Raw genomic sequence first — 16,091 nt, 5'->3', positions numbered from 1 at the left:
ACGACATTTTATATGTTTTTATTTATTGATGTATATAGCGGATACGACGTGTACACCTGTGGCGTGATGTACACTTTTGCGTGGGGTCACTTGGGAAATATTTGGGACATTCCACCCCATTTCTGCTGGAGTTATCCTCTGGACTTGATGAGAACCACCGGTCATCAGGGGCACCTGCGTGGCCGACTTTGAGTCATCGTAGTGCGTGGATTCTCCTGGATGCAGGTACGTCCCCACCTTTATATGTTGCATTTCCTTTTTGTCTTTATTCATCATAACAGACTTTGCAATATTGGGGGTATATGTATGGTGTTTATTGAATCATTTCAAGTCCAACAATGTTTTAATTATGTTTTAAATAAACTGTGCTCATTATTGCTCACACACCGGCTCCAATCAACGAGAGATAGCTAGCAAACGGGAAGTGGCTTCTCGACGTTTTTTCTTGTTGTTTCCTGAACTTTTTTTGCCCTTATGGTGGACTACCTTAGTACTCGCGTTTTCCGATACACATTTGGTACTACTACTATTACTATTACTACTACTGCTACTACTATTAGTGGTTCTGAAGTACATGGGATGTCACGAGAGCATGATCACACAAAGCATTGTGGGAAATGTAGTTTTTAGCCTTAATTAGCCGCACGGTCTGTAAGCCACAGGTTTCGACGTTTGACCAAAAGGTAGTGATTTATACACCGGAATTAACTAATTAAAGTCATTTCTGATTGCATTATGACATTTTCCTAATAATATTATGACTTTTAGTCAAAAAAATATTGTAATGTGTATTTAATGATAGTATGACTACTTTCATGTAACATTATGAATTAGTAAATAATTAAAATGATCAGACCAAAACCGTTTTACCATTTTATCGAATTTATTACAAAAAGAGGACATACAAAAGGATAATATACAAGCCATGAAACAACTCCGAAATAATAAAAAAAAAAAACAGTTTGCGTTTAGCAATGCCACTTTTGAAATGATCATTATTAGTAGTAAGAATAAATAAAGTACAAAAATTCCACCACACGTGAATCTAACAAGTATTTTGCTCATCCACACACTCGTCACCATTAATGCGCTATTGCTTTAATATTAATGATAAATAATTCTATTTTCAGATAAAATATCCTATATTGAAAAACATTGCGCAGTCACGGCTAAAACAGCAGATTTATACACACGCACGCACGCACGCACGCACATGCACACACGCACACATGCGCGCGCACACACAAGGATGGCGGCAGCCCTTTCACTGGCACTTTTTGGGCTATTTTCTTCTCTTGTTCAAGCAGCAACAAAATCAATACTCGGTACTGTTATATTGTTCCTATATTAAACCTCAACCATATTCCATTGAACCAGTGCATTAAAACCTGAGAAAACATGCAGTTTTTTGAAACAGTTGTGCTTTAGAAACCTTGTCTTCCGTACACTTTGAAAGGAAACTGAGAGGAGAGAGTGAAAAATGGAGAGAGGGGGAAAAAAGCAAAAGACGTGCCTCTTTGTTGTTAGAATTATTTCCACGGGATATCAAGAAATCTCAAAGTATTTTCTAAATGACTAACCGAATATAAGACGCTTTTTCAAGAGCCATTTTGGGGGAAATTATTCAGGTTGGCTATTGCAAAACGTTAAGAAAAAATACTAAATTGATTTCTTTTCATAATATGATGACTTTAGTCCCATAATATTATAACTTTTTCCACAACCTGATTTAGCAAAAATTACAGCTTTTTTTCTCATACTGCAACCCTTAAAAAAACACTTCTTTAATATTTCAACAGTGTGCTGCAAAACTGACATGATTTTTTCCTCATTTCATATTCTCGTAAAAAAAAAATCTTTATTGTGACGTTATGCTCAAAAAATTACACCTTTTTTTCATTGCTGCTGCTGTTTTTCAACTTTGTTATTAATATTGTTACACTGAAGAACTATTTTTACTGGTGTAGTGCCACAGCACACTGGCGAGTTACCCGCCGGGTAGCAAATAGATTAGGACACGACTGAAAGGTAACACTACATATCGGAGCTGACCCCATTGCTGCTGTGTTCTTTGTTTTTGAGTTTGGAAAAGCTAACGCTAGATGTAGCGTTCCTTTCTATGGCTGTGTGAAATCCGGTGTGGCAAAATACCTTAAATATTCTGTATTACTAGTTACTAAATGGTCACAGAATGTATATAAAGCCGCGTTGGCCGCTATTAGCTTCTTGCCCACAGCTGCTTATTTAACTTGCATTTTGTGGGGATAAATCTCTAAAACCCAAATATAAGACGACACATTTTTTTTAGCCTTTTTTCTCTGGGGGAAAAAACACCATGTTATATTTGGTACGCGTTTATTTTTATTTTTTAACTTGGCTCAATCCATTAATCCAATTTTTGATAAATCACATGGAAATAGCTACTAACGCTACGACGAGGCACTATTTTTTTTTTTTTTAATGAGTTAAGACGTAGAGTTTCACCAAAAAAACCCACTCCTCCTCGGTAATACAAATCATCCAAAAAAAAGTACATTTTGTTGCCAGTGAGAGGGTTCCCTTATCTCCACACATGAGTGCAAAAGAAGAGTACCAATAAAAACACACAAACTGAAAAGCAGCCCACTCCAATCCAGTTTGTCCACTATATGTCACAGCATTGGGAAGTGTTGCATGGGATGGAATGTAAGCGAGATTCACAGCACCACATGGTACAGCAGTGCTTATTATCATCATCATCAGTATTATTATTATCATTTTAAATATTCCTTTAGTGTTCAAGCTGCATGCAAAGCATTCCCACCTAGAAAGAAAAAGATGAGGTAATCGCTTTTTCCGAGCATTTCTGTGTGTTATTTCCACATAAATAAATCATGATTCATCTCTTGGAGCAACAGGAGAGGAAAAAATCCAATGAAATAGCCACCATATCTACAGTTAGTAATAAATTATGATTGTTAAATACTTAAGGCATCTCAATGGACAACACCCTGTGTAAACTATGAACACTTCATCAATCACGGACGAGGAGGCAGTGTCAACACTGGCAGTGCACAAGACGGAAAGATTTACTCCTAGTATACATCACAGTGCGTATAGGACGCTCGGGAGGGGTCCTGAAGGCATCCACGGACACGCGTTTTAAATTCTAATGACCCAATGTGTCTGTGTGCACTGAGAGAGAGGCTGCCTCCATCACACGCCACATTCTACAGCAGTACAGCATAGCAACCAGCATAGCAACCACAAGGGGGAGAGAGAGAGTGTGTGTGTGTGTGCAGGGGTGTCTGTCGCACAAATAGATCAATACGTAAAAAACACACAAATAGGAGCCAATGAGAAGCCTTTGCCACTATTGTGCTTATTCATCCAGTTTGGGAAAGTAAACACCGTATGCCCATGAAATAAATCAACCATCAGTGTTGGAGTTGCTAACGGCAAACACTACTAATGCACTGCATGATAGCTTCCATTTTATTATTGTTTGGGTTTGTTTGTTGGTTTTTTTTGGCTTTTTTCACTTTTTTGGCCATATGCACTTTCACCACAAACAACGCAAGCACACCCATGTAGCAAAATTTGTTTGGCAACGAGGGGGCGTGAAATATCTCTCCTGAAAGTTTCCATGGGAAGTTAAATGGAAGAATACTGGAAATATTTATCAACTGCATTATTTTAAAATTCATTTCAACAGAATTGATTGGATGTTTGTTTATAATAAATATTAGTGTTGTTTTGACATCAATGTAGAATTATGTATTTTCTTGAACATAACATTTTAAAGGTGTATTTAATACACTGTATTAACTGGAAATTTGTGTATTATAAATTACCTCCAATATGTGTATACATTATTTAAATTCACTTTAATATATTTATCATTTTAAATGTATTTTTGGACGGTAATTTCCTTTTATATTGAACAAAATAAATACCGACCTATAATTCCCAACACCTAAATGTGCATGAAATAATTCTCATTTTATTTGAATATTTTCTCTGGGACTTTAAAATCCACTTTCCTTAATTGAATAATTCTTCCTGTTAATTCCCGTGGAAAGTTTCCAGCTTTTCCTTGAATTTCTGTTTGGCTCGGGACCTCCAACTTTACTTGAGCGTATTGCACAACGTCAAAGCTGCACGATAGAATTGTTAAAAAACACTCAAACAGATGTCGCTCGGGCCCCAAAGGAGGCATCGGTGCGCCACAAATCACGCGTTGGTTGCTGCTACTCTACGATCATATAAAGGTAAACACTGCGTTTTCTGTTCAGCTTCCTTGTATGGAAGAAGGAAGATAGAATATATATATTCATATAGATATATATATATATAGAGAGAGAGAGACAGAAAGAGAGGGAGACAGTCGCCAGCTTGCTGCAGGGTATTGAGTGCTCGGGACATTTAAGTCATGGCTTTCAGGACATGCTACACAGCCCGAAGGCGCCTACAGTACAACAACACCAGCAGCAGCAGCAGCAGCACGGTAACCACGTATAGAACCAGCAAGCTACAACAAAAACCCTGTGTGGACGCCACTGTTTGTGTCTCGCTCGAGAGATGTGCTTGTGTTGGAAAGAGATAAGAGAAGAGTCCTCGTGCACTTCTACTTCCTGGTTTGGCTCAGTAAAGCGATGATGTCACATCAAAGTCTGGAGACATTTTGGCAAAAGCACCCAATGAGAAAGGAAAGGGATGTGGCGGGTGGGGGTGCGGGTGGGGTGTTTGTAGATGGAAGAAAGCAGGAACCACTACCAACAAGTTGGAGGGGGGGTGAAATCTCATCAGCTGTCGGCGGTCAGCTGTGTCTCGATGTCAACTCGACAGATTGGACACTTCCTGCTGGTCGCCAGCCATTGGTCCACGCAGCCTTGGTGGAAGAGGTGCATGCAGGGTAACCTCCTGCGGGACAGAGGGAGGGGGCAGGCGTCAGTCCATGTGCCACAACTCCGAGGGGGACTTGAATTTGTCAAGTCAGACGTAAATGGCACGCATTCTGCCGAGTCATCAATCTGACAGGCAACACGAGACAGCTGAGGGCACGTATGCCGGAACTCAACCCGTGGGCGAGCGAGTGTACTGCGAACTATGACTTTCTAGACTATTTCTATGTTTGTATTCTGCAACGTGGCTGTTACCATGAATAACAATGCCATTAATTCTAATATGATGGGAATATCAACATCAATCTTCAACAATACGATAAAACCAGGTGTCTGGTTAGCCTTCCTCATTTTCCACAAGCTGTTGTGCTTCTACTTATAAAAGTGAGTTTCGAGATGTATTGTGTGGATGGAGTTTACTAACCTGACGTCCTCCCCATCCTCCAGCATGGATAAACAGATGGTACACTTCTCGTCCACGTCCGTCTCCTCCTCCCCAATCTTTAACTGCAGGGGCTTCCTCTGGTAGGGGACGGGGGACAAGAGAGTCAGAGACTTTGTGGGCTGAAGACCATTTTCCTTCCTGTACCTTTTTATATTTGTGCGGGAAGGTGAATCTCTCGATGGTGGTTTGAACAGCGCCTCTGCTGACACTCCCTAAACGGTCCTCCAACTGAAGCAGCTCCTGGAGAACATTTGAGAAGATACTCACTCGCAATAGTCACAACAACTTTGAACTTTGTCAGCTCCAAGTTTGACAGATGGAACTTTGCTGATGCTGTGGCGAGTATATTTTACCTCATAGCTTTCCCGCACCGCAGTGGCGTGCCTGGAGGGGTTCAGACTTTGCAGCGCCAACAAGTGCAACTGAGGGTACGGGTAGTTTCGGATTTCATGCACGACCTGGCAAAAAAAAAACAAACCCAAACAGCTGTTGCGTTTCTGGATTATTTTTGAGTCCTTCTGTTTATTTCAACGAAAATATAAACCTAACACTTTTTTGTTTTTGCTCCAGTCTTTCATGAGCTGAACTTTCTGCAGTTGAAGGGTCACTGACATGATTCATCAGCTTTGCGCTATGTTGTTACATTTGTGAACGTGAACGGTCAATTTGCAATCTTAGACATACAGTAAGCAAGCATGAAGATACGTACTGTACATGAAGGTCAACCACAATAGGATTATTCTGCCTTGGCAGAGGTCAGCTCCATACTGACAGCTTGTAATTCTTAATACTAGAGATTTAGTGTTTTGGGTCACAAAATGTAGCATTCATGGCACAGCATGTCAGCCATTTTTGTCGCAGCAGGTCTGGATTGGCCTTGTGGACGTGCATCATGACATGACATACCACTTGGGCAGAGGACGTGTTCCTGGGGAAGTGGTGCATTCGGGGGGAGGCCAAGTAGTGCTGATAATGCTGCGGGAGCTGCTGTAGGTGGTACTGGTGGTGAGGGAGCGGGCCGGCGTCAACGCTGAGGTCCCTGTGAGGCACACAGACCGTCATCGCAGCGGCCGTTGTGACAGACCAGCATGTGGGAGTGGGTTGGGAATGGCGGGACAGCTTTGGCGTGGCCATACGGCTCCTCGTTTAAGATGGTGACTCACCAGTCTGTGCCTTCAGCGAGGTACCTCGGCTGCTGTGTCATTGGCTGGGGGACGTGGAGCGGAGGAGAGTACTCGTAGACGGACCGTAGTCGGTGAGGGTTAAGGGGGATACGCTCCTGGGATCTTCTGTTTGCAATGGAATGGAAATGATTAGATGAAAATGTCCGTGTATACGTACCTTGGAGCAATGGGGCATGCTCTTACCTGGAGTGGGGTAGGATACGGCGGTGCTGCGCCTCCAGAAGCTGCTGCTGGATGAGGTATTGCTGGTGTAAGGCCTGAGGTAGGAACGGGGGCCCCGACACCTCCTGGAACTGAGGGGCCGCGGGCAGGGCAGTGAGGGGCGGATGGTGCGCGGGGGGAAGGTGGGTGGCCAGGCCCGTCTGAGGGGGCTGGCTGGCGTGCCCTAAAGGAAACTCGGCCGAGATGGGCGCCTGCGGGGCGCCCAGGTGAAAGTGTCGGCAGGAGGTAGCATGGCTGTGTTGGTGCCTGGTAAAGTGTGCTCCTGCGTGATCAGAAAAGATCCAAATAAGCTCTGCAAGATGAACTTTGAAGGACACACAAGAAGACATTTCACTGCCAGTCATATTGACAGATGGAGGACACATTGACATCCCAGTGGAGTATCTTCTCCAGACAAGGAAGGGAACCAAACTGACTCTGACCCAGCCAGCCATTTCATCCATGATGGGGCTGGAGCCTATCCCAGCTGGCCTTCGGTGAGAGGCAGGATACAACCTGGACTGACTGCCTGTCAATCACATGACTGAGACATAAAGACATACCATTCACTCACCCATCCGCAGCTCAATCACAATTCTACTTTCCCAGGCTTCCCTATGATGACCCCTCCCTCGCCACCCATGTAGCATTGTCAAATATTAGCTTTTTTTTTACCTCAGGACTTTACCGAGGGGCCATCCGTATGGAAATGTTTTCAGGTCTGGATGGCAAAGTATTTTATCGTTTCAGCCTTCTGGGTGCCCTGAAAATGTATTTTTTGAAAACAGCTTCCAGAATGGGAAAGTCTGAAAACGATGACGTCACCGTTGCCATCACGTGACCAGACGTGAGTGTTATATCTGATTATTTCAATGGACACAACTCACCCCCGTCGACATTCTCCTGATATTTGGTTGTCTTGTTCTCCAAAACGACTGGTAGAAGTAATTCCACTTGGTCCTAAGTCTGGACCAACCTTGGAAACCGCAGGACGACGGACTTATTCGCATTCGTTGGACGTGTTGACGTGTCACATGATTCCGTCTGCCTGTCTGTTTATAGCGCCACACGTAGTTGTGCCTTGTGTATTACATGTGTAACACCCAGTGAGCCGTTCCCGTCCTAATCCGGCAGTGTGGACCCAAATATTTTTGGAAAAAAAATCCCAATGTTCCCTTGTGGACGGGGCCTGCCTTTACCAACTCAGCGGTTTTGTGCTGAAGGACACAACCATCGTGTTAGTCAGCATCCCAGTGAGAGCGGACTTTGTAAGGGGTTCATTATGCTCTTATTTGTTTAGCACTAGTGCTACATGCTAACACTACAAGAATGGCTTTGTGTTTCAATATTTAGAGGAAAAAGACACGTGTTCATGTCTCAAGAATCATGGATGATGGGCGAAAATCCCCAAAGGGTGCAGTTTTCCTTTTTAAAGGGAAGATGGATTGAAAAATGTGGAGGCAGTAAACAATCGCGATTCAAACCCTTAACCTGCACCCTTAACCTGCTTAAGCTGCCTGCGACCTGTGCCGACTATATTGTACAGATGTAAGTTAGGGTCAAGTAAGGTCCTGGAATGGCCCCGTGCCTTCCGTAGTGGAGGATAGATGAGACCGTTAGGCAGTCCCACCGTCTTTGTATAGAGTTGCACTGCACCAAATAATCAATGCCAATGATTTAGTACCGAGAGAGGTGGAAGGGCGGGAAGGAGTTTTAGGTGGGAAAAACTCATTCAACTTCACACGTCATGGCTCTGCGTTCAATTTCTCTTCATTAAATGACGGGATGTAGGTGATAAGCTGTCGTGGCAACAAATGAGGAGCGACTGCGTGATATGCACGTGTGCCATTGATGTGGTGTATATTGACTTCCATTTGCAAATGTTTATTACTATTATAATTAAAGATCTACTCAACCAGACACAGAAAGTAGCAAACTAGAAAACTAGAAGCGCAATAATACAAATATTTTGAAAATAATATTTCTTTTGGATCTCACTAAGGATTGTGCAGTTGTACCTATTAGTAATGAATATGCAAATGTGCATTATAAATGACTCTGAATTACAACCTGTTTACATGAATTGTCCTGACGGAATATTTGCACGGTTGCTGAGCATACAGCCTGAAGACGTGCTGCTCCACCGAGCGTAAATCCAAGAGAAAACTACATTTGCTCGAGCTTGTGGCGCATAAATGTCATATTTGGGCTGTTGATTGATTAAAAAGCCATAGGTGTCATCCATATATAGGTTGTGAGCCCAGGGAGGCCAGAACCTCAGCGTGAAAATATCAAATAATGTGTCTCTGGGCACCAGGCCCTGTCATTAATATTTGACATATTGCAGTGGTGCCTGCAGTAACGAGGTCTGTTACACATGTATCCCTGCCTTGGCTCGCATTGGTGCAGAGTAGACCCCCACTGTCACACCACCTCTGGTCAACCCTGAGCTGCTGCTTACCGAGAAACGCCCCTCGCCCCTCGCCCCTACACCGTGTCCTTGCTTGACTGATGGGCCTGAAAGCCCCGCCCACACCCAACTGCAGCAGTCAGACATGGAGCCACTCTTTCTCCCCTTCCCTCCTTGCTGCTTCTATCGCTGCAATTTTATAATCACACCTCCTCTCTCTCTCTCTCTCTCTCTCTCAACCATAATCCCCCAGTCTGCTGTCTGGTGCAGCGCTATCCCATCATGCAACACTCGGCCAGCCTGTGTGTGCACGCAACTGTACAGCCTATCTATCCCCACAAAAGCGGAAATAACTCATCAATTAATAATGCAGCACTAATGACCTTTACTGGAATGTCACTCGGTAGAGCACAACAAAGGCTGAACTGTAAATAAAACAGTGGGGGGGAGAGCATTGTAGCCAACGCCTTAGTTAATGGAGGATGACCGGATCATACCATTTTTATTGTGGTCCCATCCAATAAATTCCTCTTAAAGGTCAAATTCATCATAGCTAGCAGGATATTTTCTGGTTCAATGCAGATGATGTAAGTTGACTGGTTGGGAAATTTCAACTCAACAGGAAAAAAAAACAGCTAATAAATTCCTCAACAAAAGTGAAAACACAAGTTATTTTGTAGGCCATTCCTTGGTTCACTGACAAACAAAGACGACGAGACCGTACCATTATTATAACATTTTCCCATAATGCATTTCATCATAGCAATGCTGCATCTGTCCACCAGAGGGAGCTAGAAGAGCCCAGGGAAAATCTGACATCATTGCAGCGCCCCGCAGCCACAACCAATGAAATGCTTACTTGTACTTGTATTGGAGATTTCTTAGCTGCCCTTTGATCATTAATTTGCTGTGTGATGACTTTATCCAAAACCCAAACTATTTAAATATGTCAACACATCTGATATTATTAAAATTCATACTAAATTATTGGCCATCAACTGGAAGTTTGTACATTTTGAAAGGGAGTGTGATTTACAATGTGCGTTGAATCATTTAGAGTGCAACTGTACCCTAGTCAGCTGCTGGGTTCCCGAAGCCTGCATCTAAACTTGCTGAGAACCAAATTCCTGAGAGTATTTTAGGTACTCCAAACAGACGTACAACCCAAATCTTAACAGTCTAAAAGAAGAAACATCTTTCGTGTCAGTGTTTGCTTTCTCATTCCTTCTAATGTCAAGGAGGAAGGACTTAACACGATGAAATCAGTTTTACAATAAAGCTGGTTTATACCTGCAATGGCCCTCCATCAAGCCGCCTTTTATGAGGACTTTAATACATAGGATCTCTTTGAGAGACGCAGTGATTTACTGAAGGTCATTCTGGAGGCTACAATTGGTGGAACAATAAAACTGCTCTTTTGTCAAACCTAATTTAGGACAATGAGATACAAGGCAGGGCTATTATGTTAATGTGTTGTGGATTACGTGTCATTTATATCACTTACCATCGAGTACACCCGCACAATTATGCTCGCTTTTGATCAATTGTCCTGCATTGCAATGACTGTGTCCCGTTTGTGTGTTTGCATAAAAAGGTAAACAATTAATTTTTTTATAAAGAAATTTTGTATAGGATAGCATTAGATTGTGCAAGTGTGCTTAATATTGCCAGTTTGGTTAAAAAAAATCATATTTCCATGTATGTATATATCCACAAATTCACGGCCCTGCAAATTTACAGATTTTTGGTTACATTTTTTTTTTACTTTAATCAGAAAATTGGCCTGTTTTTTGGCAGAAAACATCTCATTCACCCTAGGTCGGTAACAATCTATAAATACATGGTATAAAATATATAAATTCATGGACTGCCACAAATGGGTTTGATGCTACCTGGGGTGTTGTGCGTCCTACAACAAATAGAATAAGAAAAATAGAGCAATAAGGCACAATGTAATAAAAAAAGCTAACATGTTAATACTAACAATGCATGTTTTTTTGTTTTTAGCAGTTTTTAAAAAATGGCATCAGCCAGAACCCACTCAGGCCCCTGTGTTTACTTTTAATGCGAAGAGGCTTAGCTCCAAGGTATACACAGTAATCTTCAGGGGCGTCACAAGATCACACAAAATGAACTAATTAAATCACACAATATATAATAATAAAAATTAACTGGCCACATTATATTGCCATGTGCATGCGTGTCCGTTTTCCTCGTCTCTCTCCTACAAACTGTTCACTCTGTGTAATGGTTTCAGCACCATGCGAGTTTGTTCTATAGAACAAGGGCATGAACGGAGTGAGTCCAATTTGTCACTCGCAGTCTGCCACGGTGGGTGGATCTCGTGTATCGTCTGACACCCCAGTACATGAACAGCTGGTAAGGTCTTTTTACACACGTAAGACCGTTCACATAGCCATTTAAAACACAGCCTATACAGTTAATAAAGACCAAGTATTTCATGGTATTATTTCTAGTTCCATTGTTTCCTATGGGGAAATTTCATTCCCCTCAAAAAGCAGAGGTTGACCCTTCGGAGGCTTCACTGTAAGCAAAATTGCGCGCAGCCGCAAGTTGAATCGCCTGTCAGAGACAGCTGAGAAATGGGAGCACATAAAGAGTGAGGGGGAAATGTCTCAGTGACAGCACAGTGTGGAGGGAGGAGAGGGAAGGAGGGAGGGAAGGGGCAGAAGAGGGCGGTGTGTGTGGTTGGGGAGGGGGCGGCGAGGGCACATGGAAAAATCAGCAAAAAGCACACTGAAGGTTAGGAAGAAAACTACAGTCTTTATTGGAAAATATTAGTGTATATGTATGTGTGTGTGGCACTGTGAGATAATCATAATAATAATAGTAATAATAGAGTCCTGCATAACCACAATAATACCATGCAAATAAGAGGCGAAAGGCAAGGCCCGACCATGCTCTCTGTAGGGTTAACAGAACAGAAGCAGCATCCAATGAGTAGATGTGTATGCTTTACAGCACATTTCAGTACAGCAGGGACATCTCTACACCAACATTACATTGGAATCTGCTGTTCAATGTGGACAAAATCAAAGTCGAAAAAAATGACCATGCATTAAGGATCTAATAATACAAGAACATGAGGTAGAAAACCACAACCAAAGAAATAATTAAAAAAAAAGAAAAGGACATTTTGAGTCTAAAAATAAAGGAGCTCTACAGCAGTGCAAGGATACACATCCCTGTAAAATGGATAGCATTCTGACGGAGGCTGTGCATGGCTATAAAACAACTGGAGGGGCGGGGGGTGACGGGGCTTGCTGCACATGGCAAGATGACGTGCCAATTTGATGCTGAAATTGAGCAAAAGGCTTACACACATGGGCGGGGATGTTAAACTATACAATCATCGGATACAAATTAGGTGCACAATCTAGTGAGATCCTTTTCAAGAGCTGTGTCAACAAATATGATACAGATAATAATTCTCGGCTTTTGCTGACACTGTTTTTTCTGTCCATTTTCCTTTATTTCTCTAGGAATAATGCATGAACCTGATGGAGGAAAAAAAATGAGGCCTATTTAGGAAGTGGATATTAATATTCATATAATTCATAGCTAAATAGTGGAAGCCACAATAAGCATACTGTGTATGGAATGCAGACCTCTACCACAGCTGAACAAACCCAAAAGAGCAAATACCCATCAAAGGTCTGTAATTAAGACAAAAAAGAACAGCGGAATTAACAGCTTTCTATCGGCAACCTCCTGTTTTCATTGACTCCACAAACTGGCAGCAGCTCTCCCCAGCAGCTTTATCTACCTTTACATGCGCTTTAAAATGTTAGCTCTGCCACTCAGCTGTTGGTGTGAAACTAATCATCGGTATTGGCATTGAGCAGTTTGTTCCTTTCCCGTATTATTACAACATTGGTTGTATTGCTGCTGTGCTATGCAGTATACTATGCGTGCGAACAAATGAGCATGTCGTCATAGAAGGCTATGTTTTTCCTTTCCACTTTCTCATGCACTCCAAATCATTATTAAAGTTGTTACACTGAAGTCTCTCTACAGCAGGGGTGTCCAAAGCTTTTCCAGGAAGGGCCACATGCTGAAAAATGACTGGATGCAAGGGCCACTTTGATACTTTGTGAAGCAATGCCAAGAAGTATATATTTCAAGAAATACTGCATTTCCTAGCATTAACAATACTGTCCAAAGGAAAATCTTGAATCTGCACCTCGATCCAGATCCTCACCGAAATCTAACAGCTTCTTCCTTGGCCCAGACTGCACTTCTTGACAGAGTTGTGTGACAATTTTCTGTTGAATTCGACTAAAATATTTGTACAAAAAGCTGCATCGCCATAAACTTAAATACATTATTTTATTTTTTAAGATTTCGGAACACAATTATTTTTTGTTTTACTTTTTTCCTCCAAATGCAATATTTCTTATACTAAATGTATATTTTTTGGTACAAAAATCTCCTCCATTCCCAAGGGAACAGGCACTAATATTCACATATGTAATTTAGTATGATTACATTAATGAATGAATACGACTACTGATCTTGTTTTGGATCTCATTGGAAGGTGCTAGCGTACCTAATGTTGTGGCCGGTGAGTGCACAGGTGCAGTGGACCATCCTTGCAGGGCAAATTGCAATGGAATACATTTTCTGTCGGCCAATTGGTGAACATTTTTTGAGAGCTAAGGTGGGGGTGGGTCTCAATGCACCTTTGCTAAGAATCGAGGATGGAGAGTTGGATCAAGCTTTTGTCGGCTGTGATCGAACCATCTTTTGGAGGAGGGGGTGATGTTATTGAGGGGGTGGCGGGGAGGATCAAAATGTATCCACTTTACAGAAATTTACAGCAGAATGTTGTCTATTCACACTTAATGGGAGAATCACAATGAGTAGTTGTTATTGGCTAAAGACAGTTGTAAACCAAGACAATGTGTGTTGTGTATCACTATATCGCTACAAGGTGTTATTCTTTAGTCAAGTTACACAACAGAAGGCATGAGTGAGTTTTTTTTTAGATGCCAATGTCTTCTTCAGATGGAAAAGAGGAAATGAGGAAGAAGAAGGGGTTCACAAGAACGGCTAGATGCAGAGAAACAGGCAGAGGCTAAACAGCAGACAGCAGCAGATGATCGTTAGCTACACAATGGAGGGGGGGACACAAAGGTCTGAGAAATGCGGAATGTGGAGCCAGCCTCGATACTATGGAACAGGGAAAAAAAGAAACACAAATAAAAGCACAATGAAATCATCGGTGCCACACTTTGCATGTAGTACTGTGCAACAATCAGAAAGGATTAGCAGCACAATGACGACGCCCCCCCCCCCGCACTGATTATTATTGGTAGTAGTAGCAGCAGTACGTCAGATTTTGGATTGCGCCTAACTGACAACTATCCTGTTAACTATCCTATTTTAAAGTCGTATATTTTTTGAAAATGAGCAGAATGACGCAAGTGGACACTTGAGGTGAGCGCCACTTGCGCACAAATACGTCAGTAGTCATGTTGAGAAATGAGCAACCGCAGCAATGGAGATAAAACGTTATACATATTACATATGTACTGTTATTGTTGCCAATTAACAAGCTAGGTGTTAGCAGGCGACGCTGACAATTAAAAAAAATATCTATTCGACGTAAATTGTCAACACGCTGACTGACAGCTGCTTCATATTGAGATTTAAAAAAATCGTCAATACATATTTAATGTTATGTATTGTATGTTTATATGTGTGTGTGTGTGTGTGTGTGTGTGTGTGTGTGTGTGTGTGTGTGTGTGTGTGTGTGTGTGTGTGTGTGTGTGTGAAAAATGACATGACGCTACTTAGCAAGACAGCTAACGTTAGCGGGGATGTTTGCTAGCAGGTGCCAGCTCTGTTTACATCATTTAAGGACATCAAAGCTACTGAATTGGTTAGGTTTTGTACGATTTTAATAAAAAGAGCAAAATAAGAAATGTACACATACCTCTATTTCTAACCGAGCCGAAGACGGGGAGAACCAGATATCCGACATGGACTAACACCATCCTGCGTCCTCCTTCTTTGTTGAGCCGAGGGAGACAGATGGTCCATGGAAGTGATCCCCTCCAATGCCCCCCTGCTTGCACATTCAAGCCGACGGGCGACTCACACGCACTCACCCCACCCCACCCCACCCCGAAAAAAAGCAACCAATCACTGGACCTTGTCTCCATCCAATCACACAGACCGGTATTCCTCCCGTCTTTCGGCTTTGTCACCCGGCTAAACCAATGGCAGACCTGCTTTGCTCAGACTGCCCGCCTCCATTCAATCCATCCAATGACGCTAGCACACTTCTGTGGCAGTATGTCTACAGTGAAGAAAATAAGTATTTGAACACCCTGCTATTTTGCTATTTCTCCCACTTAGAAATCATGGAGGGGTCTGAAATTTTCATCGTAGGTGCATGTCCACTGTGAGAGAGATAAACTAAAAAGAAAAATCCAGAAATCACAATGCATGATTTTTTAACAATTTATTTGTGTGATACAGCTGCTAATAAGTATTTGAACACCTGAGAAAATGAATGTTAATATTTGGTACAGTAGCCTTTGTTTGCTATTACAGAGGTCAAACGTTTCCTGTAGTTTTTCACCAGGTTTGCACACACTGCAGGAGGGATCTTGGCCCACTCCTCCACACAGATCTTCTCTAGATCAGTCAGGTTTCTGGGCTGTCGCTGAGAAACACGGAGTTTGAGCTCCCTCCAAAGATTTTCGATTGGGTTCAGGTCTGGAGACTGGCTGGGCCATGCTAGAACCTTGATATGCTTCTTACGGAGCCACTCCTTGGTTTTCCTGGCTGTGTGCTTCGGGTCGTTGTCGTGTTGGAAGACCCAGCCACGACCCATCTTCAATGCTCTGACAGAGGGAAGGAGGTTGTTCCCCAAAATCTCACAATACACGGCCCCAGTCATCCTCTCTTTAATGCAGTGCACTCGTCCTGTCCCATGT

The 16,091-nt window shown here is 42.4% G+C and overlaps 1 protein-coding gene and 1 long non-coding RNA gene across 4 annotated transcripts in view; one reads left to right on the top strand and one right to left on the bottom strand.

Annotated features, from left to right (window-relative positions):
• Window positions 1–79: 79 nt before the first annotated feature.
• The window catches only part of LOC131113553 (uncharacterized), a 25,881-nt gene continuing 9,869 nt past the window's right edge, over window positions 80–16,091 (top strand). Inside the window, exon 1 of the long non-coding RNA XR_009121507.2 lies at window positions 80–225. This is a non-coding gene — a long non-coding RNA (uncharacterized LOC131113553). The remainder of the gene's footprint in view (window positions 226–16,091) is intronic.
• ark2ca (arkadia (RNF111) C-terminal like ring finger ubiquitin ligase 2Ca) lies at window positions 1,294–15,232 on the bottom strand. 3 transcript variants are annotated; one of them, XM_058064253.2, is made up of 8 exons: window positions 15,083–15,232; window positions 6,696–6,996; window positions 6,492–6,617; window positions 6,235–6,367; window positions 5,682–5,786; window positions 5,473–5,568; window positions 5,308–5,405; window positions 1,294–4,902 (listed from the first exon to the last, which is right to left on the bottom strand). In XM_058064253.2, the coding sequence occupies exons 1-8, from the start codon at window positions 15,141–15,143 to the stop codon at window positions 4,785–4,787; spliced, it is 1,038 nt and encodes a 345-aa protein (XP_057920236.2). In that variant the 5' UTR covers window positions 15,144–15,232; the 3' UTR covers window positions 1,294–4,784. The 3 variants fall into 3 exon arrangements, with proteins under 3 accessions (XP_057920236.2, XP_078650376.1, XP_078650377.1); XM_078794250.1 differs by having other exon boundaries at window positions 6,696–14,316; window positions 15,083–15,219; XM_078794251.1 differs by having other exon boundaries at window positions 6,492–6,614; window positions 6,696–14,316; window positions 15,083–15,219.

Source organism: Doryrhamphus excisus, linkage group LG10 (assembly GCF_037039965.1).
Source record: "Doryrhamphus excisus strain RoL-2023G ecotype Guam linkage group LG10, RoL_Dexc_Guam_v1.1, whole genome shotgun sequence".
Lineage (NCBI taxonomy): Eukaryota > Metazoa > Chordata > Actinopteri > Syngnathiformes > Syngnathidae > Doryrhamphus > Doryrhamphus excisus.
Note: the sequence above shows the minus strand (reverse complement) of the source record. Positions and strands in the feature narration are given on the sequence as shown.

Excerpts from the sequence above, each read along its gene's own strand:
- ark2ca (XM_078794250.1), bottom strand. The coding sequence starts at position 7,177 with ATGGATGAAATGGCTGGCTGGGTCAGAGTCAGTTTGGTTCCCTTCCTT. Across the intron at positions 6,618-6,695 it reads CGTATCCTACCCCACTCCAG|AAGATCCCAGGAGCGTATCC; the intron begins GTAAGAGCATGC and ends CATTGCAAACAG. Across the intron at positions 5,787-6,234 it reads ACACGTCCTCTGCCCAAGTG|GTCGTGCATGAAATCCGAAA; the intron begins GTATGTCATGTC and ends TTTTTTTGCCAG.